General features: G+C 38.2%; 3 protein-coding genes across 5 annotated transcripts in view; all 3 read left to right on the forward strand.

The window, feature by feature from the left end:
* Positions 1–11,632, forward strand: part of LOC132701991 (disintegrin and metalloproteinase domain-containing protein 10) — a 94,540-nt gene extending 82,908 nt beyond the window's left edge. The window contains exons 7-11 of the mRNA XM_060670373.1: positions 3,230–3,358; positions 3,438–3,606; positions 6,905–7,242; positions 8,094–8,471; positions 10,452–11,632. Coding sequence (XP_060526356.1) covers positions 3,230–3,358; positions 3,438–3,606; positions 6,905–7,242; positions 8,094–8,471; positions 10,452–11,354 — 1,917 coding nt within the window. The 3' untranslated portion in view covers positions 11,355–11,632. The remainder of the gene's footprint in view (positions 1–3,229; positions 3,359–3,437; positions 3,607–6,904; positions 7,243–8,093; positions 8,472–10,451) is intronic.
* Positions 11,633–13,070: 1,438 nt separating this feature from the next.
* LOC132701811 (uncharacterized) overlaps positions 13,071–27,563 on the forward strand; it is a 37,494-nt gene continuing 23,001 nt past the window's right edge. The window contains exons 1-6 of one of the 3 annotated variants that reach the window (XM_060670024.1): positions 13,071–13,271; positions 13,678–13,873; positions 14,004–14,081; positions 14,132–14,307; positions 14,365–14,808; positions 14,856–15,023. In XM_060670024.1, the coding sequence (XP_060526007.1) occupies positions 13,095–13,271; positions 13,678–13,873; positions 14,004–14,081; positions 14,132–14,307; positions 14,365–14,808; positions 14,856–14,894 (1,110 nt within the window). In that variant the 5' untranslated portion in view covers positions 13,071–13,094 and the 3' untranslated portion in view covers positions 14,895–15,023. Of the gene's footprint in view, positions 13,272–13,677; positions 13,874–14,003; positions 14,082–14,131; positions 14,308–14,364; positions 14,809–14,855; positions 15,831–27,563 lie in introns of those variants that run through there. The other 2 variants (XM_060670023.1, XM_060670022.1) reach the window with 2 other exon arrangements.
* LOC132701812 (uncharacterized) overlaps positions 23,007–27,563 on the forward strand; it is a 159,784-nt gene continuing 155,227 nt past the window's right edge. Inside the window, exon 1 of the mRNA XM_060670025.1 lies at positions 23,007–23,615. Coding sequence (XP_060526008.1) covers positions 23,522–23,615 — 94 coding nt within the window. The 5' untranslated portion in view covers positions 23,007–23,521. The remainder of the gene's footprint in view (positions 23,616–27,563) is intronic.

Below are 27,563 nucleotides of genomic sequence, written 5' to 3' on the forward strand. Positions count from 1 at the left end.
ATAATGCATACATAATCTTTGCATCTTCATAAACGCTTCGGCAAGATTAATGGTCAACTATGAAATAATAGTTACCTTGTAGTAACTGGACTTATATTGAAACAGCTTATTATGATTGATAAATAAATGTTTAAAAGGAAATATTTCAAAAAGTAAAAATATTGGGCATATACAACATTATACTAAAATTGCCTTGAACTTGGTTAATTCAAAAGAACACACAATAACGCGTTTTACCACAAACCGAAACTCAATTTTACGTTTTAAAACGTAAAATTGAGTTTCGGTTTGTGGTAAAACGCGTTATTGTGTGTTAGTGCAGTGCCGAAGGTTCCAATCAAGAGTTTGAATTCAAAAGAAGAAATGAAAATCCCTTGTAACGCAACGCTTGTCTTTTGATGTACAAAACTTATTTCCCGGTATTTCACCTATGGATGTGATAGATTTATTAGATTTCACCCTCACTCGGAAACAGGTTAACTCATTGGTGAAACAATAATAGATTGCTTAATAGTATATTTAGACCAAAATTATTTTGAATTTACTGGACAGATTTACATCTCTAAGGAAGGTTTGATTATGGGAAACCCACTTAGTCCTTAATTAGAAGAGAATTTATCGATAATTAGGAAAATATCATACAAGAACATTCTTTAAGTAAAACTTTTCTATGGTGTTATAGATACGTGGATGGTGTCTTTGGTTGCTTTGTTGGAACGCACAGACAATTGAATTCTTTTTTAAATTACATAATCGTATAAAATTCACTATCGAGATTGAACAGGATAATTTTTTAAACTTAACTATTACGAAAACGCAAAACAAATTAGATTTTTCCATTTACCATAAACCGTCACACACGGACACAGTCATACATAACACCTCAAATTACCCTTATACACACAAAATCGCTGCATTTCACTCTTTTATACGCAGACTTCTTAATACGCCACTCTCAACAGAAAATTACAACAAAGAACTTAATATCATTAAACAAATTGTACTGAACAACGGCTGCAATCCTTCATTATCGATAAAATTATAAATAAAAAACAAATCCAGACAACAGTAAACTCTATTTATCCGAAACTTAATACAGAACACGAAATTTAAAACAATTACATACGTAGGAGAACCCAGTGTAAAAGTTTCAAAACATTTGTCGAAATGTGGTTTAAAAATAGCTTTCAGAACTGACCACACAATAGGAAAATTTTTAAAAAACAATTAAACGAAATCTCAATAATCAGGTGTCTACAGGTTGAAATGCGGATCTTGTCCTAAAATTTGTATTGGACAAACAGGTAGATCCTTCAAGAAACGCATTAACGAACATAAAAGAGCACACAACACAGAAAAACACATTTTGATATTTTACATGCAGCCACAAAAAGTAGAAAATTAAATTTATTGGGAGCCATGGAGATTAACAAAATGAGACATTCAAATGTATTGCTTAACGATCAATCAGATTTGAACTTTTGAACTTAAATTCTCACAAGAACATTAATTAAGATTTTATGGTCATTTTTCGGTATTTATAGCAGCAGGTAGTTTGTAAATATTACATTTGTTGTTGAATTTCGTGAAAATCTGAACTTTTAGCTCTTATTTATTTTGTAAAATTGCCTTAATTTTTAATACTAAGTATGACAAGATTATAAAAATGGATAGTTTCCATTAAAATAAAAGTTTTTTGGCATTTTTTTGAAATTGTATTTTTAATCTTATTTTTCGCGTACCCTGTATTATTATGTATCGAAATTTCTTATGAAATCCGTTATTCCAGTCCTTCGTCAACAAAAATTACTCAAGTGAAACAACAAATGCTTCCGAATGAAGAAATTGGTAGATATTTTAATCTTATAAATTTCATTTTCCCATAAAAAATTAAAAATGTCAAAAACTATTAGACGTAGCTATAGGGCATTATGCACAAAATATGTCTCGAATTTTGTATAGAATTCAAAAATGAAGTAGTATACCAGGTGTTCCATTTAAAATAAGAAAATTGAGACTCGCCCACGAAAAATGAAACACCCTGTATATACAAAATTAAAATAAATTAAAGGTTTGTAATGCCCCAATTAACTTTTGTATTTAACTTCTGGCTTCATCCCTTATAGTTTATGAGATTAGGTGGTTTTCCACCCTATACATTTCCCAGCAAATGTGTATTCTTGCCTTCACGTTTTGGTAAACATACCTTCATGTTTTAAGAAAAGTTAGAATACAAATAAATTAAAATTGTTCTTGCAGAAAAATATTTATTTAAATAAACATAATATAAAAGGTTTTAATAACGAATGTTCGTTCTAGTTTTGCAGGACTAATACGATTGGAATCAAACAAATAATAATAACGTAATTTTCTTTATTATAACAGTTAAATTTTATAAAATTAGAAAGGAACATATAGAAATCCCGTAATGAAAAAGTTTTATTTAGTTGAGCAAGAACTGCTATTGTGGCATTTGAAATTACATAATATTCATGTTCCTTTACAAATGCATCTTTTAAAACCTTGTCCACCAGTAAGGGACTGCATTACTATAATCTCTCTTATTAATTTCTCAACATTATATCACCTCTCTATAATTATGATAATTTTAACTTACCTGAGTCTTACTTCTCTAAATATCTTAAATTATTTCAGTACTATAGCATTAATTTGTAATTTACATTTTTCTTAACATATGTAAGAGAAAGAAAAAGATTTGAGTTCATTTTCTAACGTTAGAAGCAAAACTGAATTTTTTGAATCTATGATTGATGAATATATGATTTTTTGGAAGGTGGTGGCAAAACCCAAGTATTATATCCAGAAGCACCACCCCTGGTTCAAAAATTACAAGCTACCTATTCTCCTAGCATTCAATCTCGGATTGTGCTTTACTTGAGAAATCTTGCAAAATTAGGATTGCTCTTATTTTATTATCCAAACCTTTAGCAATACTATTAATAACAATGAAACTGTGGTAGTACTATGCCCAGGCGGAAAGCCTGATTGATTCGTAAATCACTTAAAAATTAAAGTGAATTAACCTTTACTATGAGACAGAAAACGGAACTCAAAACATTAATGCAATCCATGTCGATTTGAATTATAAATCACTCTTGGTGGAACTAAGAACAGATAAAAAATATTCACTTATTATTTTAATTTTCGTATCGTCGTTGTAGGATGTTTGGTGTACAAGCGGTTTTTTTCTAGAGAGACTTTTTTTCAGCATTACCGCGGCAGCATGAAGTCCCTCAATACCGGCATCGTGACCCTGCTCAACTACGGCAAGCATGTGCCTCCGGCCGTGTCCCACGTGACCCTCGCCCACGAGATCGGCCACAATTTCGGATCGCCGGTAAACGCGCGCGCGCGCGCGCGCCCAATCCGGCTCAAAGGACCAGAGCATAACTTTTTTTTTTTGTTTCCGCGCACAGCACGACCCGGAACAATGCACGCCCGGTGGCGAGGACGGCAACTTCATCATGTTCGCTAGGGCCACCTCCGGCGACAAGAGGAACAACAACCGCTTCTCGCCCTGTAGCCTAAAGAGCATCAACCCTGTGCTGAACTACAAGGCGAGGTCGACCAAGGGCTGCTTCACCGGTAAGTTTGGCCGGCGCCCCTCGTCCCGCAACTCTGCCCGGTTTAAATTAATCCGGTTCCCCACCCTAGGGGAACGTTCGAAAGTTTTCCGTCTGCCTCCGGGGCGGCGGCCGCTTTAATTAGAAACTTATTTCCTTCCCTTTTATAATTTAATTTTTCCTGGGCCTCTTTCGCGCGACAATGGAAGTGTTTTTCCTGCCCAAAAACCCGCACTTCCAATGAAATGATTTGTCATTTTAAGGACTGCTGGGTTGTTTAGAATACTTAAGGCTAAATGCTAAAAAAAATAGAGTATTCACTTTTACAAGATTAAAGGTAACAAGCCATTACGTACCAAAGTTAGTTGTTAAAAACGTAAGCTTTTTCGGCGTCCAACTAAGCGAAAGACTGGTGTTAAAATTAAACGGCACTTGTGGTGTAATTAGGCGACTGGGAGAGACTACGACATAATACTATAAGAACTTTTTATCATACTCTTACGCAGCCCTCAATTAGTTATACTAGCAAGCTTGCGCTCACAGCTCCTTTATATTATGTGTCATTGGTTACATTTATTTTTAGACAAATGTGCACATTCATCCGAGAAATAGAAAATCTGCTCCAGCTCATAGCTGAAGAAAGAAATCGACTCATGCAACTCATTTTTGATGTTTTTTTTTGAGTTACAAACAAATTACGCAGGTCTACAAAATTAAACTTTTTTTGTTTTTATTTTGAAAACTGGTTTTATCTACTTTTGGTAAGCTGATTTCAAAAATTCTATGCGTTGATTTGTATTGTATAAGGTTTTATAGCAAATATTTTTTATACAGTAAAAAAAGTGAGAAAAAAAACAGGCGTTTTTCTCGTCATTGTGTTTGATTGCGGCCCAACAAAAATACCTTCTTCTGTCTTGGTATCAGATATGGCTGGATATTTGAAACATTGTCCAATTTTATCTAGGGCTTTAACAAACTGCTTCATCAAGCCAAGTTTGATATGAAGCGGAGACAGTAAAACTTTTTTGGGGTCAACTAAACTATCTTTTAATACATTTTTGTTACCAGGTGTAAGGCTTGCTCTAAAGGTCATTCTAGTCGAGTCCAGTGTCTATCTCTTGCCGTCTTGCCATCTATGCGTTCTAGAACACTAGAAATCCATAACAACGAAGACAACAGCCGCGAACCCCAACCAAACTGCGCATAAGCAGGTTACAGTGTGGCCAAATCACTTTTAATTTCTTAAAAATCAATTCATCTAAAAATCATGTCTAACATGGAACAAACATATTCATATCATAGGTATTATGTATATTAATAAAATAACATTTTTAAGGTATGTAAGAAAAAATGACGTTTTTTTTTTTGGAAAAAGGACCCCCCAAACATAAACAAATAAGCAAGCACCTTTCAAACATCAAAATCACTGTAAACCTGCGTTATTTGTGGTTTTATTTGTCTAACAGAAAAGAATTAAAGGTGAAACAGTGGTGGTAATTTACATATTGTTCTTTTCAATTTGTTAATGATGCGAAGAAATAATCAAAAATGAAAACATATGTTTGCTCAATTCATATATAAAACACACTGGCTTTGGACATCAGTAAGTAGAACAGGTATTTAAATTTAATAAAAAAAAAACTGTGACAAATTACTTCAAGCTCTAGTTCCGGTTTATATTTTAAGTTGATTTATAAAGAAAAACATATTATATTTACTTCCTAATTTTAAGCAAAACGTGTATACTGCTAATAATTAAATCTTTGTGATGGAAAATTTAGCAAATATGGTCGCCATGTAAATTATCTGGCTTACGAAATTTATTATATTAAAATTGTACCGGTTTGGCGCAAATAACATTATTTCATTAAAATACCTTACCTTAGCAAAGATACTGCAACCAAAACGAAAATAAAGTCTATAAAAATGAACGAAATATAAGCACCCACAGAACACAGCCACGAAACATAAACAGCCGGAAGGATTTGATCCACGCCAATGGCAGCCGCATTTTGAACGACAGCTGATTGCCGTTTCAAATTCGTCTTCTGCGCATCTGACGTCATCGGGCTCTTGAGACGGACTCTTACTATAGTCTTTTTTACGTTGGACGTAGGGATGTTCCGATACCATTAAAGTATCGATACCTACTCATTTCGATAGTACTGAAATCTTTTTTGGATACTAGTCAAATAAATACTCCTAAAGTATCGATACTTACTCATATCGACACTTTTAGCACTTTTTTATTTTTTTATTTATTTTAAGGAAACTAACAATGAACGTTAAAGGACAATAATTAAAACAAAATTAAGAAGGAAAAGAAAAGTTTTATTATAAAGGTTTACGTCACGTTAAGCACGTACTTTAAACAAAAAACTCCATGATAACATTAGAATAATAAGCCGATTATTACAATAAATAAAATTATTCGTAAGCAATCTCTTGTATATTTGACAATTTATGTTGGTTGAAGGGCGCTTTTCGCTCTAGCTCGCTCGAGTGAAGTCGGAAGTCGGCTGGCGCGAGACAACGCGTCACCATAGATCAGATAGAGATCTGATGCGTTCAGGATTTTTTTTTAATGGTGAGGCTGATTCGATTTGATACCAAGTACTTTTGTTTCGATACCGAGTACTTGTATTTTACTAGTATCGGAATATCCCTAGTTGGACGTTTTCAGTGGGATTATGTAAAAAGAACAACCTAGTGTTGTGTCAATCGTTGATTTCAATACTTTTTGTTGCCAACATAAGCGGCAATAGTCACTGAATCCAAACAGTCCGAACGACCGATTCAGGTTCATTTGAATTTGAATTGTTGTTGTGTCTATATGTTCTGTTCACTGTTTTAGTTCGTATAATATTTAGCTGTGTTCTGTTTTTGATTGCATCTTGATTTTATCAAAATAAGTGCTACCTATTGGGTTGTACCAGTGTGTTTAAATTAAATACCTGTGTGGAAATAGATATTTCATTCAATATTCAATTCAACACATAAGCAAATCTACCGATCAATACTATAGAATAATTATAACAATACTCCCTTTCCTTTTCCGTGGCCTGTCTCAGTCATGCATTTAAATCTTAAACCATTCAAATGAATCGTATTCCGCAAGGCGAATTCGATTCGGTCAATCGGTCGTCCTGAATTGGGTCAGTTTAGACCAGTCACGGCGGCTGCGAGAGCGAACAAGGTGATCGAATGGTTACGAACAAGCGGGATTCGGTCGTTCGATTCTATGAAGTAATTGAATCAAAGTGACCGAATCAATCGCGATCGATACAACTTTATGCACAACCTAACCTCGATCTCCGTAGAACCGAAAGCTGCGATCTGTGGTAACGGCGTCGTCGAAGAGGGCGAGGAGTGCGACTGCGGGTGGGAGGAGGACTGCCGCGACCAGTGTTGCTTCCCCATGCGTCGTTACCCGCCCCTGGATGAACCGCCGTGCCGCTTGACGCCCCGCAGCATCTGCAGCCCGTCCCAAGGCCCGTGCTGTACCGCCGACTGTCAGGTCAAGTTTGGCGACAAGTGTCGCGACGACAACGGATGCCGGGACGAGAGCTTCTGCAATGGCAAGGAGCCCCAGTGTCCGCCGTCCATCAACAAACCGAACCGCACCATTTGCAACAAGGAGTTCGTGTGTTTCATGGGGGTGTGTTCTCACGACCTTGTACAGTGCGGTCAATTTATCTTGATAACATTTTAATTGGCTGGCACTTTTTCGTTTTTAGAAATATCAAGGTAAACGAAGAAAAGAAAATGTATGGTTAGTAGCCAAGTGACGTATAAAACAAAACACCATCAATTTTCTTGCAATAAGCCTACAGCATATTTTTTTAAACTGAATACCTCGTATTTTATATGTGTTGAATACAATATCTTATTCTCATGACAATGAGAGACACACTTTACATTTTAGTGCAACACCAAAAATTATTTACAAATTAAAGTAGAACAAAAACACTAAAAATGAGAACAGACTAAAGTAAACATTTCTTTAACTATTCTAAATACCATGTGACCACCATTTTCCCGAACACATTTCTCATACACCCTAACTGTATGATGTCTTGCATTTAGCAACGTTTCCGGATTGTCTCTGAAATCCTTTGCCGAAATTCTACGGCATTATTACAAGGAGTGCTATGCACGTGATTTTTTTATGTGTCCCGAAAAGAAAAAATCCATTAAAGTTAAGTCGCACTCTTTGAAATTATATAAAAACTTCCTATTTTTGATGATTTGTCAAAAACGAGTGGACCAAAATTTAAATATTTTATAATATACAGGGGGTTCCATTAAAGAAATATATGATGTAAGCTTATATGTCCGAAAATTAATAGTGTTTTGTTTTATACGTCACTTGGAAGAAAACTTTTGGTTTTTCGTTGACCTTGACATCTCTAAAAACAAAAAATTTACAGCTTATTGAAATGTTATCGAGATAAATTGAACGCACGGTACCTCCATCGTCGTCTGAACGGCGCTGTTTCGTATACGCAGGAGTGCACCGGGTCGATATGCCTCGCGTACGGCCTCGAGTCGTGCCAGTGCCTTCCCCGTGGCGGCGACCCCAAGACGAAAGCCTGCGAGCTATGCTGCAAGTTGCCCGGCGATAACCAGCCATGTCTCTCCTCATTCGATTGGAATGATATGCCGTACGATATCCCAGACATGTACTCGAAACCGGGAACGCCTTGTAACGACTACAGCGGCTACTGCGACGTGTTCCAAATGTGCCGGGAAGTGGACCCGTCCGGACCGCTGGCTACGCTCAGAAAACTCCTGCTCAGCGAGGAGAGCATCGCCAGTTTCAGACGGTGGATCGTCGAGTATTGGTACGCGGTGGCGGCCATCCTCGTCGCCGTCGTGACCTTGCTGGTAAGTGGCGCCCTCTGGGTCGGTCTGAGTGTTAAAAATCGATTTTCCTTTCTTTGTTTCGCTCCTGCCCAGGTTAAAACGATCCTCCATTTGCGTTCTTATAAGAGAAGTAAGTGGGAAGAGTATCTTGCTAGATTCTTTTCAAGCTTCTCGCATATTGCCTATTGCAGTTCTAATCTATGGTAGTTTGGCTCGATTTTTTGCCGTCCGAATTTTTGAAGAAAACCATCTCTCTCTGGAAGCCATTAATAATAATAATGGCTTTATTTGAAGTTATTACAAAGAAGTAATTTCATTTACTTGTCCACGATTGGTGCAAGTCTAACCTACTCTATCTATCTACAGAAATTACTGTGGAGATAAGCTAAACAAAAAACAAATAGTAACTTTTAGGTTATAACATTGGAGGAGAATTGATTTTATAACATTTTGGAACTCGCTGATAGGGTTAACCTAGTCAATAGAGATTTAAAAGATATTTTTTATATTTTGTTTTGAAATTATGTAGTGACATCAGAATCAAGAAACTGGTTGTTAGTTTGGCATTATTTGCATTATTGTAGACATATATATATATATATATATATATATATATATATATATATATATATATATATATATATATATATATATATATATATATATATATATATATATATATATATATATATATATATATATATATATATATATATATATATATATATATATATATATATATATATATATATATATATATATATATATATATATATATATATATATATTATATATATATATATATATATATTTGGCACAAGCGGAGCGAGTGCTTAATAAACGAGCGAGATAGAGTTTACCAATCGTCTCGCATACTATACTTTTTCTACTACCGTCACGAAAAAATAACAGTTTAACAAATTAATAGTATATTATGCAACAAGTGCGGCATTTGACTCACGAGTGACTTAAAAGTTTACCGAACGTGTTGCATACGTCTTTTTCTACGTCCATTACGTTTTAGGTATATTTTCGCAAAACAACACAAATAGATTCACTGACATGACCGTCAGAATTGACAAATGTCAATATTCAAACCGTGGGAAATGACGTGGTAAAGTGACGCTTCCCGCACGCTAGATCGGTGTGTAATTAGGTATTTTACAGACGAGTAGAAAAAAATAACAAATCGGATTACTAAATTTAGTACCATTCAATCAAAATATTTACTAGTTGCCATTAAATCTAGTCGTTTATCGTTCCGATTGGTTCTGCTATTGTTGTCTCTTTTTAACTGATGTTTATTTTTATTTATAGATGTATTATTGCATAAGTCATGTAACGGAATAAACCCAATTTTAAAACGTTATGTTGTTTATTTAACTTTTACCATAGATTAAGTAGTTTATTTCAAGAAAAGGACTGTAATTGGAAGAAACATCATCCAAGGATAAAGCTTTTAAAAGGATTAAATTTTTAAGATCATATAAGCAAGAACAAGCAGGTCTTAACTTTTATGAGAGATGGATATATGAAAATGTAAAGTTCATGCGAACGATATGTAAAATTTCTGTGGGAAACTTAAATTATAAATGTCACTTTATTCACAAAACTAGTCCACTAGATTGTAATCGTAGCTTATAGCCTGTAGTATTTAAATTCTGATATATTGCGCAACATTTTCGCAAAACAACACGAATACATTCACCGACATGACCGTGACAATTGACAAACGTCAAAATTAAAACCGTGCCGTAAAATCTTCGAAACCATCCGATTGATCCCGGAAATGTCCGAAGTGACTCGGATCCTTGGGAAACGTAACAGACGTGTTAAAGTGGCGTTTCCCGCACGCCAGATCGGTGCGTAATTCGGTTGTGTACAGACTGGAGAAGAAAAACAAAGTTACTAGTTTCATGAACCCCACAAAACCGTAATTTTATAGGCCAGATGTACCTGAGTCACACCGTTTTCTGAAACCTTTTTTTTTCTCTGCCTCAGGTGCTGAGCACTCGGTACCTCGGTAAGCGTCCGGATCTCAAACTGAAAGGCGTCACCATCGTGCACGACTCGACAACGGAGGCGGTGCGGCTGCCCCGGGACGCGGACGGCGGCGTCACCGTGCACCCGGGGGTGCGCTCCAAGCTCCCGCTCAAGCGCAAGGTGCGCGACGGTAAGGTGAAACGCAAGCGCGTCAAAGAACCGACCGCCAAAAACTCGCCGAAGAAGAAAAAGACGCGGGTGACCGCGGCGGCGGTGGCGGGCGCGGAGTCTGCCGCCGTCGAGGTGTTGCCGCACGGCAAGGTGAAAAAAGCGTCCAAAAAGCCGGCGAAAGTGAAAAAGAAGAAACGGGAGGTGATCGACTACAGTAGCGTACGGGCGGACGTGGACGGCGGCGCCACGGAGCCGGTGGTGCACGCCTCCGCGGACGCGGATCCGGTGGGAAAAGTGCAAAATTGGCTTCGGGCGCAGTACACGCTGCCCAAGTCGAAGTCTACGCCGGCCGGGTTGACGGAGAAGACGAGGAGGAGCCCGCAGAAGAGGTCCGCCGCACGGCCTAGGGCCGACGGGATCAAGTCACGCAGCGTGGGCAACATCCCCGCGGGCGACAAGGAAAAGGTGCGGCTGCAGGTGGTCTACAAGCCCCCGTTCAAGTTTAGCCTGAAGCTGCGTAGACCGGAGAAGACCAGTGCCGTGATTGAGCCCGTCAAAAGACTAGTGCCGCGGACCGGCGTGCTGGTGCGGACGACGATCCGGGAAGTCGCCAAACAGCCGACGGAGACGATGACGACGACACCTCCCGTCGACTTGGCGACTGTCGACATCGATTCCAACATCCATACCGTCCAGTCGGACCTCGAGGGTCTGCTCTCTGAGAACGATTACGTCAACGTCGACGGTTGACCCTCATGTGATATTTTCCCCTCGGGGGTCCGCGGCCATTTCGGCGCGGAAAACCCGCAGTGCCAAAGGGCTCGCTTACCGCTATCCAATTGTACTTAAATCCGTATTTTTTATAACGCGAAACGTAAGAGCGCCGGCGGGGGCATCCGGAACACGTCGATTCCCTCACAACCGGTACTTAACCCGATAACCATTAATTAACCACGTCGATGTCTTTATTAACTTTGTTTTATTGAATAAAACTAATTTTTCCAGTCGTGTTCGCTTATTTCGCTTTAAATCCCAAGGAGATCTATGAAATTCCAATGGCAGCCTAAGGTCAATCTAGACATACAAAGATAAAATAATTTACTGAAACGGAGGGGAAGTTGTTTATAATGAAAAATAATACTTTAAACTTCCCCACCATTCCTGTATTGCGAAAAAAGTTACAAAAGGTCAAAAAAATGATTTTGCGATTTTCATGAAAACTGCAAGTGTGATCATAAAATTACCTCAGACAAAATTATCTGTTAAGAAAATATATTTATAATTTTTTACCTAAGAGCCATCGTTTCGGAGATATAACTGATCAAAATGTAAAAACTGTTAGCTTAATATGCACACGTTTCCAAGTCAATAAATTGGCGCTTTTTTTTTCAACGTTCTACATTCTGTTGTGATAATGAATAATTTGAAGCTATTGTATAATAACAGATATTAGCATGGTTTCGAAATTATTAACGTGATGGGATTAAAAAAAGTTGAAATTTAATCGTCAGATTTATATAACCTTCAATTATACGTTTCACAATTTCTGTTCAGCATACTGCTATGAACATTAGGACATTGCCGACTTCCGTCAAGGAGTTTCGCTTTGGTAATAGGCTAACACGTAAAAAGAAGAAATATAACCACCATTTGCTCAGCTAGCAACAAAAGGATTTTGATCGATACCAAAAAAACGGCTTCTCACCGTTACCCCGCGGACCATAGGGGCCAATCAGGCCTCCATACCGGCGTGAACAGGAAAAAACGACGGCCCCTACAACGATTATAACTTTAAAACATTCACTGAACATTAAAAACACTAAATCCACACAGTGGAAACCGATTTCAAAATTTTGGGGACTATTACAAAGGATTCCGTCGGGAGCGAACGGAGGTTAAAGCGCCGCGTTCAATACTCCACCACAGAATCCCCTTAAAATATTTCTTGCTGTTCTTCTTCTGACCTTCCTCATGTGGAAGTGAGTTGCGTCAACATCGATGTTTCCAATGTTTGCTCACTGGAATCAAATGAATCATCAACTATTGATGATTATTAGAAAAATTTATGAATACATTTTTTATAGATAATTTTAGGATCTACAGTTTTTGTCTGAGGTAATTTTATGATAAAACTTACGGTTCTTCTAAAAATTTAAAAAAAAATCCTTTTTTTGACTTTTGTCCTTTCGGAACTGTTTTTCCAATTACAGGAATGGTGGGGAAGTTTAAAATCCTATTTTTCATTATGTTCTCAACAAATTTTCTCACTTTCAGCTTGGGCTTTAGAACTTGGCCACACATTAAAAAGAAGAAATCTCAAACAGTTCAATTTTTGTTACATGCTATTGACCGGCCGATGGCGCCTCGGTCTCATTTGGCTCCCGGGTGTTGGATCTACCGACGCCGTTTTCGAACCTTCGCAAATTCGCGGCAAGTTTCGAAGTAAATATTATAAAACATATTTATTGGTTCTGTTGCCAGGATTTGAAGATGAATCCTGTCAAAATGAAATACGCGGTTCATTGGGAAACGCACTCCAAGAACCTGACCCGGCAGTTTTGCTCGCTGATGGAACACCAGAGTTTGGTTGATGTGCTGATATGCTGCGGAAACAACACGATCCAAGCACACAAGTTCATTTTGGCTGCCAACAGCCCATATCTGAGGGTAAGTTTCGATTTCGTTTGTAATGGCGGCCCTATAATTTTTTCGCATGCATTTATCGAAAATGTTTAAAGGAGACTTTGGTTTTGTTAGTTGTGTATTTAATGGCAAAAGCGCAGTGTTAAAAAGAATATTGGTTATTTTATGGCCCACGCATGGCAAAATGCTATACTATTTGTTATGGCGAAATAGGTTCTGCAAAAGTTTTAAAAATGCGTTCTTGATTTTTATTGGTCCGGGTCGAATGCATCACCAACTTTCGTTCGTGGCGCCTCGGTAGATGGCGCTTTAGACTTCGTTAGATTTTAATTTGAAATTTGGTCCTTTTGTTTACGGAAAATCCGAATTGCTGCGTAGTATGTTATTTTTTCAATAATCGGGTAAACTAGAGCGAATAATGTGTGTTCAGGAGGCGCTGGAAAAGACGCCGGACATCGAGCAAATCGTGATAGGCGGCTGCGATTTTTCCGTCGTCAAATGTGTAATCGAAATCATGTACTGTGGCCGCACGGTCGTCGGCGACGACTACGTCAAGTACCTGCAGGCTTTGTTCAAGCTATTCGAGATGAAATGCTTGGAAAACGTTTTCGCCGATCAGCACAACGGTAATCGATTGAGACGGCTGTATCGCGCCCACCGCTATTGGAACGTTTAAAAACGGACCAACAGCGAGGGGATGGCTTGGCTGACTAGTTGCCTAGGATAAGACTCGTGGGGACTTGAAATGTTTTTCAGCGGAAGTAATAGAACTGCCGGCACCCTCGTTTTTGACCAAGAAACCCAAATATCCCACATATTCGATGCCACCTCAAGGTATGTTTGCATATTTCCCGTATGGTCCCCATTAAGAGTTCCCCCCCTAGCGGATGGCATTTCGAGTAACCTGAAGGCGGTTAACCTGACGGAGGCGGTCGAAATGAAACCATTTTCGGCGAAACGAAAGCTCCGCAAACAGGTCGAGCAGGCTTGCGTGAAGGAGGCACAGGCCAGCCGGCTCGCGTTGGCCAGCTTGCAAAAAGAGATAGCTATAGCGCCCCAGGTATTTTAGCTCGCTTGTAGGGTTGCGAGGCGACCTAAATATCGCGGTAATGCATAGGTGAACAGCTTTATCATCGAAGACAGCTGCACCGAGACGACGGTGGAGAATTTCATCCCACACGGGGGTTACATCGAGGTGGTTGATTACAACGGGGCGGCTGTGGAGGCCGCTACGACAAGCAAATCCTCGGTCATGACAGATAAGCTCAAGTACATCCTGGGGGCGGAGTTGCCGTCCAATGTGGAGGTGGTGTACAAAGACAGCGACGGTAACCTGGTGAGCGTCACCGACGAGGTGCTGCAGAACCTGTCCACCAAGGAGGGCCTGCAGTACCAGGTGATCGACGAAGATGGCCACGTGGGGGAGGTGCGGGAGCTCCACGTTGTCGACAAGCTCGACAAGCTGATCGAGGGCGTGGAAATGATACCCGCCCCCTTCTCTAAACCGCCCCACCTTATCGGGGATTTCCTGATGGAAACAGGGGCAACGTTGTCCGTGAAAGTAAGTCATTGGGGTGGTTTGCGCAAAGGGGCCGTTTGGTTCGCTAGGGCTTGGTTTATCGTTCAAGGACGGCGAGGTATCGATAAAGTCCGAGGTGCAGGACGTGGCCTTCTCACCCGATATGTTTTTCGCGGACGTGGTGCCGTCGGGGGACGATGTCGACGGGGCTCCGGTAGTGGAGGAGGTCGACGTCGGTAGCAACGTCGAGGTGCCCGGCGAAGGATCTGTTCATGCGGAATAACGTCCCGGTGTGTATTTTTTTTTATTTCTAGGAAATAAACGTGTTTTTTCGCTATGTTGTCCAGTTGTTTTAGTCTGGGTGTTTATGGACAGACCCCAACAAAATTCTTGACCATTATTGGATTTAACTAAACCCGGTTTAAATTGGAAGGAAGCATGTTTAATTACAATTTATTGATTTTTAGCCAGTTATTTCTCTAAACTTCATTTAATTTAGTCTGCATTTGCTAAAATTGGTTAAGCATCGGTTCAGTTAAACTCTCAAGATTTAGGTTTAGTTAAACTGTGCTAAGCTTGCATGTAAACCTGGTTTAATGTGGTTATACTAAAACCTTAATTTATTTAAAACGGTTTAAGCTGAATTTGTTTTAGTTATAATCCGATTTGCTAATTTTTATTTAATTTATCCGAACCAAGTTAAATTGGGATTTGTCAAGCTTGGAGTTACTAATTGAGTTTGGTTTTAGTTTTGTTATACTCATGTTAAGAAGTTTGATTTAAGAAAACTGATTCAAGCTAGGCTTTAAATCCAAATTTGGTTTAGTTATATTCCGATTTGCTCATTGTGATTTATTATATCCCAATTAAAACTTATGCTAATAAAACTGGGATTTTTCAAACATGGGCTTATTAAGGTGAGTTTAGTTTTTAAAATAATCACTTCTAATTTCAGTTTATTCAGTACCGAATTTGATTTTGTTAAACTCAGAGTTAAATCTGGTTTTCCATGGTTTTCTAATTTAATGACAATAATTAAGATGGCGATTTTTGTATACATTGTAAAAAGCAAACTATGTAAAGTTTTCAAAAGTAAAATATATTTTTCTAAATGTACGGTTTTCTCTTAACGGACCAAAAAAATTAAGAGATCAAATCTGCTCATAAATGAATGCAACTGTCATTATTTTTTTTTTTAAATCAGTGGCGTGCTACTAACTGTCTATGAACGAATAATATTTTGGTTAATTAAGGCACCACCGCACTAGTTAAATCGATAATTTGTGAAAAATATCTGACACAAAATATCTAGTTTTTATTGACCAGTTGGTGTCCTTTGAAAAAAACTGTTATTTTTACTTTTACAGTTTTAATAAGATTACAAGGTAAATAATAAACAATTCTTATTAAAAAAAACACTACCTACTATTAATGATTTTTAACAAAATTGTCTGTTAATAAATTAATAACAACCTTTTTGAAAAAAAAGTAGAACATAGAAACTAGAAAAGTTGTTGAAAGTTGCTCACACGCTTCAGCTCTTTTTGAAGAAAACGTCCAGTGTTTCTTATTAAATCGCAGGAAGCTCTTATACGATCCTTCATCTTTTCTACAGATAGATAATTACTTAAGTAAGAAATAATAATAATAAATCTTGGCATGCGGTCATATTTAGAGAAAAGATAAATAATTGGAGATTGTGAGAATAATTTTTATCTTAAGAGAAATCAACGGCGGACATGTGAAATTCCACCATCCGCCCGCCACTGGTGTGTTTAAAAAAAAATGGTGGTACCTTAAATAATGCTTCTTGATACATAGTACGTGTGTGCCGAATATTTATGCTGGTTTTAGCTAAGCAAGTAAAGATTTAGGTTTAGTTCAATTAGGATTTCTAAGCGAAAATTTGTTTTGTTATGCCTTGTTAACGATTTTTTCAAGAATATTTAAACTTGTTTTACGCGGACGGAACATCTTCCCATCGAGACAATCTGTCCCAGAGAGAGTGCGTTTATCAAACTCACGTTTAAAAAATAATTCAATCGCGCTCGACGGGTTTCGACACCCGCCCCGCTTGCTCGCCAAGCAGCTCTTTAATTAAATTTTTGACGCGCATTCCTAAAATAAAATAAGCAACGAGCGCACACACCTGTTTCCCCGAGACGAGTATCGAAAACCGTCGCACCCGGAGTGATCTCCTCCGGGTGTGACGGCTAGAACTCGACATAGAAACAAACATTCGGAATTTCCGAACGGTTCGCGTTTTTTTTTTGTTGTTCCTTTTTTCGATAAAACTTGTTTTTTTCTGCGAGTTGCAAGTGCCTTCACCCAGTTATCGCGGGTCGCACAACAATAGAAACGATGAGCGACGCGAGCCTTGATATTTGATCGTCGGGCAACGATCTCTGTGTAGCGGGTTGCGGACGGCCGCGAATTAGGACGCAGCTGTGCTGCCTTAAGGGGGATTTACACGGTTCTAGTAGCTGAAATAAGCATTAAGTTATATCAGAATATATTATTATAATTTAGTTAATGGAACCGTGTCGGTTTTATGGTTAATTTGAGATTTTCTAGCCACTCATATTTAAGTGCAGAACTGACCCATTTATTTCTAATTCTGACCCAATTTGGCTTGATACACCAACAACATCTACGGTATTAAATAAGGTAAAATAAGGTAAACATATTGACGAATTAATTTCAACAATTTCAAAAGGCAAGTTGAGATTTGAAAATTGATTTAAGAAGAAAACTTTGAAGTACGAAAATGTTCGATTTTTTTTTATTTGTATTATCTTACTTCATCCTAAAGAAATTTTTCTGGTAGGGTAAGGAAAGACAAATTAGTGATTACAGATAAGTCTATTGCCACTTCTAGCCGCTGTTCTGGTATTTTGGGAAGTTTATCCATGTCTATATAACTAAATTATCATATTATTGTAAATAAATTGTTACATTAAACGATAGGCAGCCGGCAAAGATAGTGGACGGTTCCAGTGAATTGTGATGGTTAAGAAAGGAGTTTAGTTGTCTATTAGGTGGAGTCCCACTAAGCGCAAACAAACGCAAATATATTAAAAAAGGATAATAAGAAAAAAGCGAAACTTTTTTGTGCAGGACCCCTATCGATGAACAATTTCAAACACTTTACAAATACGAACTACAACTGTCAAATATTCGGACGTAATTAGGTTCTTCTGTCTTCTTTACGTCTAATGGCCACGACTGCGTAAGGTCATTCGGCCAGCTTACACAAGTTTTAACATTATTCAGATATCATAAAGAATGCCTTCTTAAGAGAAGGGTCTGGACCAATCCACCATCCTCCAGGTTATTTAACGTATATAAAGACGGAAACAACTTCTAAATAAATTGTCATAAAATGACGTCCGATTCTCAAACGGCTCCCGCGATTATCTTATACGGGATATCCGATCCCATCCGGCCTGGTTACCGGCGTGAATACAAGAAATCCTGAAACCGTGTTAATATACACCTCATGGAATTACACATCACGAATCCTTGTACATCCGCGTAGGACGAACACTATTTCCCAAACTTATAGGCACTACGTCTCTAACACTTCGGATAACAAATATACGTAACAATATTTTCTTTAAACGACACTAATTTCGACCGATTTCTACAAATTTTTGGAACCGGGCAGGAGCAACGTCCGCCATGTGCAATGGTTCCCTCGAAAAAGATCACGTAATTAGGTTAGCGTTGACTATCACGCAAGGCATATTCTTCTTATTGCTTTTCACAAACAGTTGGGCAGGTTATTATAGCCATTCGCCGATTACCAACGTCCGAGGAATTTTTTTCTTTTGCTCCCAGACCAACAAGTAAATAAGAACTGCAGCGAGTATTTCTTCTTAGCCTTCTTTTATGAGCAGCGTCGATCACAAAACAAAGCTCTGTCGCTGTAACTTTAACTGTAATTTTGGAACACCCGAAAATAAGTTTAATAGTAACATGGCAAGGAAGAAGTAAATTATTATTTTTTTCTTGTTCATGCTCTCTGGGCCCCTATATGTATATATGTAAATTTCTCGTAAAACCGAATTCGCACACGATAATAACTGGGCCGTTGACGTTTTTTTCCTTTCGCTGGTCGTTCGTTTCGCAAACTCTAACGAGATCAAAATTCGTAATTTGCAAGCCCGCTACGAACCGCTCGAGCCGACTTTTGGAACCGCGTGAAATACTTCGGCCTGTCTCGTACGTGGTAGGTCGTCCGTGAATCACGTTCATTCCGATTTCTACCGTAAAAGACAGATTTTACAATTGTGAACGTGCTCTTCATAATCCATCGAAGCAAACCATCCCTATACGAAACCCATTGCAAGAGGGGGGTGGGGGGAATATGAGTAAGAGATAACACTATTCGATTTCTTTATGTTCTACACGGACAAAATATTTAGACCACGTGACTAGGGACAAAAATTCCGCATGCATGGAATATTGCTAGTTTCAGTTAGTTTTCAGACAGTTCTATGCCTGTATAAATGGCGCAAAACCAAATAAGACTTTTTCACCAACAAAGATACATATTCCATGAATGTAAGTCTACAATTCTACAATCAAATATAACACAATTTTCAAATGTTCACCGTTAATTAATAAATACATTTGGGATACTTGGTTTAGGAGAAAAGAACATTACACTGCATTTTTTAGCATTAAGTTGATGAAATTGATATAAATTGAAGCAATATCAAATAATTTAGGATCGCAGGAGTAAAATAGCCGAGTGACATCAGCAAATGAATGCAAATTCAAATATTCGATGGATGGACATTGTCAAGGATAAGTCTCTGATGTCTAGCAAAGTAGTTTTCAAAAATCGAGTCGTATCTCCGTCTTTTCCCTCTATTCATTGGTTATTAGATCTATTACATAGCTCACCAGAGGCGATCTTTTTTGTCGTGGTGGGCGACCTTAGCCGCCGCGCTTACGCGAATGGGGACGCCATTAGCGATCGCGGCTTGCCACGACGGCCTTAAACGCGACGATTCGATCGAGCGTGCCCTGCGCTATTCCCAATTTGACGCGTTCGCGAGTAAAACGGTAGCATTTTTCGGGTAGTTTTTCGTAATTTCGGGGATCAGCGTTCGTGTTTCAGTTCGAGATGCGTGCATGGGGCCCGGCGGCGAGGAATAACCGTCGTTTACATCGCAGGTACGTATCGAATAGATATTTTCGTTATTCGAAAGTTTTCGTTGTCGTGCGCGCGCCCTCTCGCGGAAACCTACATAGACAGGAACGCGATATAGAGATTTAGAGGCCCTGCCTAAGCTGACACTGAAGGAAGTTATGAAGTATGAAAAAAAAATGAGAAGCCCTATTTATCATCTGGCTGTTAAGCCACGACCTTGCGGAATTCAACAACCAACATGGCCGTTGACAGTTCGTCAGATATCGTTAAATATTCTAAAAAAACGAGTTAATTGTTTCGAAAGAAAATAGGGCCAAGTGTTGGTGAGAGGTGCAGAGACATACGCGGACAATCGTCGCAACGCCACTACATTATCTAATAGCTATGTTGTTAAATGGTATTGATGAAGCGTTAAAACCATTACACTTGGGACTGATGGTCAGTTTTTGCTACTTACAAATCTGCTGGGTTTCTCCTGCGTCGTATGTTGATAAATCGGGCATGCTGAGGTTTCATCAATTATCGTAATGACTTCTCCATACTTAAACTAAAACAGTTGAGCTCTGGTGATGTTTAACGCTCCGCTTTCTACGAAATGTGGGCGAGAGTTGTATTGGTCATGAATGATAGAAGATTCTAACCTATTCATTTTTTTTTGCTTTTTGTACGTATGAATATTAACGCAAGACTTGAATGAACTTCCGCACCGGCATGCTAATATAGATACCGAATTGGAGTAGGCCCCGAGATGGGATGTTTATTCAAACTTATTTCTTCCAGGTTTCTAACAGAAAATTTAGAGAGAGACGAATGTTTGCTTGGTCCTGTGTGTCTTTGTATTGCGTCTTTTTTTTAGGAGCGGGATATATGTTAAAACCATCCAATCCAACCGGCAATTTCCCGCTTTAATATGTTGCATTTTCACTTCGGTATTGAAGTTGCTCCGCTAGAGTCTTCGCCTGGTGCTCACAAGAATACTCTTCTCCTTGACATGTGGTCCCGCCTCTGTTCTGTTGTCTCCAAACAGCTCCATCGGGTTATTGTTCTCAAATTAGTTTCGGTTAGTCAGGGCCTAGTTCTGTTTAGTTATTTCGATTCGCAATAAAGGTGAAACGTTTGGTTTGGGCTTTCAGAGACTTACAGCCCGTTTGATTGTCTTTGTGATGTGCTTAAAGTTCTTAAAGTTTGCCGTCTCAATCCGTTCTGGGACCTGCTTATTTATTCTTTGAATTCCTCTTTTTGTTCTTTGCGCTAGTTATTGGATCACTACTTTGTGATTCTATTTATAAGGCAGTTTTTTTTGACTATCATAATTATAGAATCTTTTTTGCGGTTTCATTTCTATTCCCCAGGGTTTTAGGGAATATAACTTGTATACTTCGACCAGCAGCAGACCTTTACCCGTAACTGTTCCAGGACCGTCATAGAAATTTATCTACCTACACGAACAGGTGGGATATAAGTATGTTTTCATTCTAAATAACGAATCTTCCACCCAACCCTTTTTGTACCCAGCATGAAGAATTATTATGCGTTTCCATGTCACACCATCGTTTTTTACTGTGTCGTCAGTGTCGAACCACGTTACGTCTAAATATACTATTGGTCTACTTTGCTCTCGAAATTTTTCATTTGCATTTGTATAATCCACCCTCCATTGCGAAATTTTTTGAGATTCCATTTGCACTTGACGTTTATTAATTGTTTGGAACTGAAAATCCATTTTCTTCAAAAAGGTACTCAATGATTCTTTGGCACAACTGATATTTAAGTCTGCCAGTACTTTTTTATGTCGTTCTTCTAGGGTTAAAACACTTTCTAAGCCCCGTAGATTATATGCCTAATTAGATCTGCATCTTCTCTCACTTTCCTTTTGACTATCCAATTAGCAACACTTTTTCTTACAGTTGACTTCGGAACTTTGGTCACATCACTTGTTTCTATTGCTGCTCCTACTTCCCCTTCTGAATTTCTTATAAAATTGTACACATTCAAAACAATTTGTTTAGCATCCGAAGACAAATGGATCCATTTTTTTTTTCTGAGGTAGTAGGCTCGAGTACCATCTCCACTTTTTTTCCAATACTGCATGTTTTTTCCATGTCTTGACATTTTAAAGTGTTAAAAAAAGGAACCTACTATTCTAATAAGTATTTATCTGTATCTACCGCAAATATAATATATAGTCTTCAAAAAAAATCGAAGAACTATGTAGTAGACAGAAAAATACAACAAGAAGAATCGACAAGCACACGAGACAAAAATGATTATTTTCAAACTTACTTGTAAGATAATGTAAGATAAATAGAGTACAGACTATCAGAATTATCCAGTGAAAACAGTCTCGCAGGGTCAAAGCTTGAGAATCAGCTATATAAATACGTACTTACTGGAATGATCACAGTCAAATACCTCCGTAATATATACGAACATATTGCAATTTAGATTAAACTCTTATCACCTGATGTTAAAATTAATGCTTCTACTTATTCGAAAATACTCCGCAACATCAATGCTTAATCAACTTTTACGTTTCAAATAAAAAGTTTTTACAAATATTCGTTAGGGTTCATCTCAGGGAAGACCTACTTAATTTGATGGGTTTTACCACGGTCCTGCGGAGGTCTACGGTTAAGGTACTGTAAAATACTTAAAACGTCAAAGCAATAAATGCACTATATTTTTGGTCGCATTATGCTCTTCTAGTTATTGCGTTGTTGGTAACGTTCCGCGCGGATCGGGGGTGGCGGCGCTGCGGAATGTTTTCTAATGGCCGTGGGCGATTAAAAATGCGTTTTGGGGCTTCTCGTGAAACGCTAACGCTTCCCTAACGACTTTTTCCCGCGATCTTGAGTTAATAGTGTTTTTGCGGGTTTCGCGCGTATTAGATACGTTGGTTTTTGTTCTTAATGGGGAACGAAACCGGCCCGGTCGTATCGCTCGCCGTGCAACTCCCCAACCTTGATTAGAAAGTCCCCCCGGCGGTGGTCGGCCGTTTCTTGCGCCTTCCATTTTCTCGTCCGCGTATACGTCGCCGAGGTAGTACCAGGCACGACGTCATCGTCGCGGGTCCCCACGTCTGCACGCGTCATTTTTCGGCAAGGCAGCCTCACGCCCGCGTCGGTACGTCACCGGGGGTAGTTTTTTGTTTGTCGCTCCTTTCTTCGCGTTAAGCGGTGGTCCCCGACGCAGTAGAGCGTCCGGGCTCGTCGTCGACGCCCTGTATATGCCCGGACCGAACGCGGACCCGACGACCTTCGTCGAAAACGGCGGGTTTCGTTCTCGTTTTCAACGCGGCGCGGGGTAGAGGGGCGACAACGTCTTCGCTGGTGTTTTTCGATAGTGCCCCCGAGTGGTCGCCGCGACGAACCTCATTAACCCGTTAATCTTATCGCGTTAACCCGCCGCTCGGGTGCGCGACACAGAACTCTCCAGAAAGACGGACCGCTATGAAGGAGGCGGCCACCGATCAGTCTTGGCTTAACCGCGTCTCCGACCTGCAGCCAATTCGTTGGCCGCCGTGCTCGTAACGCTCCGTATATATGTGCGTCCGTATCGCGTATTTATTTTGTCGCATTTTGGTGCCCGCTCAAAATGCTAAACTGCACGGACTTGGAGTGCATACTGCACCACCACCACTATTACGCGCACCTGCACCACCTGAAGCATGGCACTCACGTCGACGAAGGTAACGGTGACGGCCCGCTCGCGGCGTTTAATTACGTTTAATCGTTATTAATTAAGAGAATTGATACAAGCGGAAGGGCCGCGATTAAACCTTGATTAAATTTTGACGATATAGTTAATAGGTTAATTGCTAGGAGAAGAAGTTTAATTAAATTTTAATTATCTTAATAAAATTGTTGAAGCACCCAAATGAAGCCGTTTAATTAAATTACATTTTTTTATCGTTGACGTTGTTTCGTCATGAAATGATTGGTGAAATCAGATTCTTCTTAATGCTTCCTTAATTAATCAATCTTATCTATTAATTATTTAAAGGCGGTGAAATTTTACACTCTTGGGATTATTGCTTGCGCGGTTGTTTGCATAACCAATTGCTTTGAATGGTGTCAAACGCGCCCGTTGCTGTTTAATTAAACTGATTAAATTCGTTAAGTTAATTGCGAAGGGAAGAAGTTTAATTAAACTTTAATTAAAATTGATTAAATTCGTTGACGCTAATTATTGACTAAATAAATTTAAAATTTACCTGTTTTCGACTTTTGACGGACCTGCTCATTTTTTTAGTAAATATTCTTACGTAAATAGTAAATATTTGCGCGTTCCGCCAATTGTCGCGGGTGACCCCCATACCGGCAATAATTCCGTCATGTTGCGATTAATAAAACATGAAAAATATGCGGGCCGCGAAATTCGAATCGAAAAAATTATACGAGCATTGTTTTGATGCAGACGCCCGAAGGTGATTCGCATTAAATCGGTGCCGTTCGCGATTACGAATTTTTTTCAGCGGTGGTTAATGGCGGCGCGACGGGGCGTGGGCTCATTTTGGATTTTATTGACCCCCCGCCCCTCATCCCGCGGTCGAAATGTCACGGATTTTCGGGGTAATTCGTCGTTCGACCTCGATCGACCGTGCGTCGTCCATTCTACGTTCGACATATATTATTATCATATTATCATATTATTATTCACTCAGGTGCGAGAAAAAACGCAACAGTGAAAGTTTAATTAAAACAACTTCTTAGGATGATCTTCATAAACTTTTTTTAAAACTAATTTAAATCCTCGTATCGAGTCGTTTGATATACGTTTTGATCATTAATTTAAAAACACCCTGTGGAATAATTATGTTGACACATTTTTTAAAGGTATTTTCCACAGCTTTGTTTTTGAAAACAAAACAGACATGTGACTATATTAAAAGAAATTTATTTGAACTGAGGTGGCTTTTACTTGATGAAAATCCATTTAACAAAATAAATTAGCACTAAAAGTTCAGATTTTCATGAAAAAAAGTATTTTCACATGACAATTGTTTCGACAACACCGTGTCTTTATCAAATGTAATATTTACAACAAAAAAAATGACAATAAAACCTTAATTAATGTTGTTGTGAGAATTTAAGTTTAATAATGGAAAGGGTTTTTAAATGTAATTGATCGTTAAGCAATACATTTGAATGTCTCATTTTGTTAATCTCCATAGCTTCCAATAAATTTAATTTTCTACCCTTTGTGGCTGTATGTAAAATATCAAAATTGTCGTCAAAAATGTGTTTTTCTGTGTTTAAGTTTTTAGCATAATTAGAATCTAGACTATTGTTTTTAAACGCTCTTGAAGGATCTACCTGTTTGTCCAATATAAATTTTAGGACCAGATTCACATTTCAACCTGTGTTGTTGGGTTTTATTTGCGGCAGACACCGCGGAGATAATATCTGGATTGAAAGGAAGTTTAGTACGATGTCATTGATTTGGTAATCATATCTGATAATATTGCTTTTAAGTGAATACGTCATGACATTACATTTGATGGGATTTAATGACAAGTTATTATGGACACGCGAGTTTTCAATACGCTTTACATTCAATGACAGGTTTTGGCAGTCTTAAATACTATCAATTTTGCAGAACAACTTTAGATCGTCAGCGTATAACAAGCAATTAACATCAACACTTTCGACAATGTCATTAATAAAAATATTAAATAGAAGGGGGTCTAAATTGCTGCCTTGAGGAACACCGGATGTTGCGACATATTCTACAGACTTGAGTCCACCAAATATAGCAAACTGGCGCCGATCTTTTAGATAAGATGAAAACAAATTGATTAGAGGTAATAATAATCCATTATCATTTAACTTAGAAATAAGTATCCCATGATCAACTCTCAAACGCCTTCGAAAAATCGGTATAGACAACATCAGTTTGAACCTACGTGGATGCCGGGTACTAGACAAATGTGCAATCTCTCTGAATATATAGAAAAAAAAAATGAAACATTTTAGTCCAATAATTATATTGCAATTAAGTTGTACCTCGAGTTGTGATCTCCTTAACTTTGTGTTGTGTGCTTAATTTGATGTTAAAATGTCTAACATCTTGGTATTACTATTGGCGACAACATATTTTACATTTTCCAACTGATTTTCATTTTTCTGACATGGACTTAACGCTGGCCACTCCAAGACAGGAATCTCCAAACGGTTTTAGGATTGTCGAGCAATTGAAGAATAAAATCAAAATAACAGACAATAAAATCTTTATGTACGTGACAGCAGTTATATCTGGCGCCGATCTTTTAGATAAGATGAAAACAAATTGATTTGAGATAATGATAATCCGTAATCATTTAACTTAGAAATAAGTATCCCGTGATGAAGTCTGTCAAACTCCTTCCACAAATCAGTATAGACAATATCAGTTTGAGATCGCAAGTGTAGATTTTCAGCTATAACTTGGGTGATATTTGCTAGATTAGTGATCTTAGACCACCCCATAAAACCATGTTGGTTTGATGGTATACTGTTTTTTAAATGATTATTTGAAGTGTTTCATAAACCTTAGAAAAATTGCAAAGTAATGAAATGGGACGAAAATTACTGATTTCTTAATTGTCACCTTTTTTTCTAAAAAATGGGTCTACCTCTCTATAACTTCTAGATATCAGGCACAGCGCAGGCTTTAAGGTACGTATTCAGTAGAACTGTGACTGATAGAGCAAATTATAAGTTATCGGTCGCGTGTTTTAACCTCGTTCACTTCAAATACGTTTAAAATTATTTTGAGTAAGTGTATTTCAAAAATATTTGGATGTGTATTCTATGATTAATACATGTGTAATACACATTTCCAGCCAATGAATGCGGTGCAAAATAGCCTATTGCACAGAAGTACAACCTAAAAAGTTACAGCGAAAATGAAATGTTTTTATAAATTGATCGAGAAGCAATCGAATCAGTTTGCATACGACTTTTAATTTTTTGAATTTATATTCTTTAGAATCTTGAAGCTAAAATATTTTATTGGTTTTGGTGTTTGGGTATAGATTTTAATAATTTTAAATAATATTTGTTAATAACTGCCTTCCTCTAAATTTTCTAAAATCTGTCTAATTTATTGCCCCATGTAAATGGCGTTTGAAGCGAAGCGTAGGCGGATGAGTGCTGTTGGCATTTCAAAACTTGGTCAGAGTTGGCATTTCAGTCACGTGGGGAGCCATAATATAACGGTGGGGCCTTTTAATGCAGCAGTTACGCAACACAGAGAATAACGGCGACGTCGAAAGGTTTGTCGAAATTTTGAACGTTCGCTGACAATACTTTGCATCGGTAAAAGTAAATATACAGGTTGTTACCCAATCTTTCTTTCAAAAGAAGGAGGAGAATTCTCGCCTGTTTTTAAGACGAAGATTTTTTGGAATGTCGCTTGATGCGTTTTCTATTCATTATTACTCATCACCAATATACCAGTGATATTTGGTATCCATAATGGGGTGTTTTAGTGCTTTACTTCGTGTCCATTTTAAATTTTTCAAATTTTAAAATTAAATTAAAGTGACATAAGCAATTAAAATGTTCGCCTACTCTCTTAGAAGATACGAGAAAAATGCAAGAAGTATAAATTGTTTAAAATTAATTGTCATGTTATACAAAGTAAAAATGTCCAA

Source organism: Cylas formicarius, unplaced genomic scaffold (genome assembly GCF_029955315.1).
Source record: "Cylas formicarius isolate icCylForm1 unplaced genomic scaffold, icCylForm1.1 PGA_scaffold_5__7_contigs__length_24384050, whole genome shotgun sequence".
In the NCBI taxonomy this organism is placed as follows: Eukaryota; Metazoa; Arthropoda; class Insecta; order Coleoptera; family Brentidae; genus Cylas; species Cylas formicarius.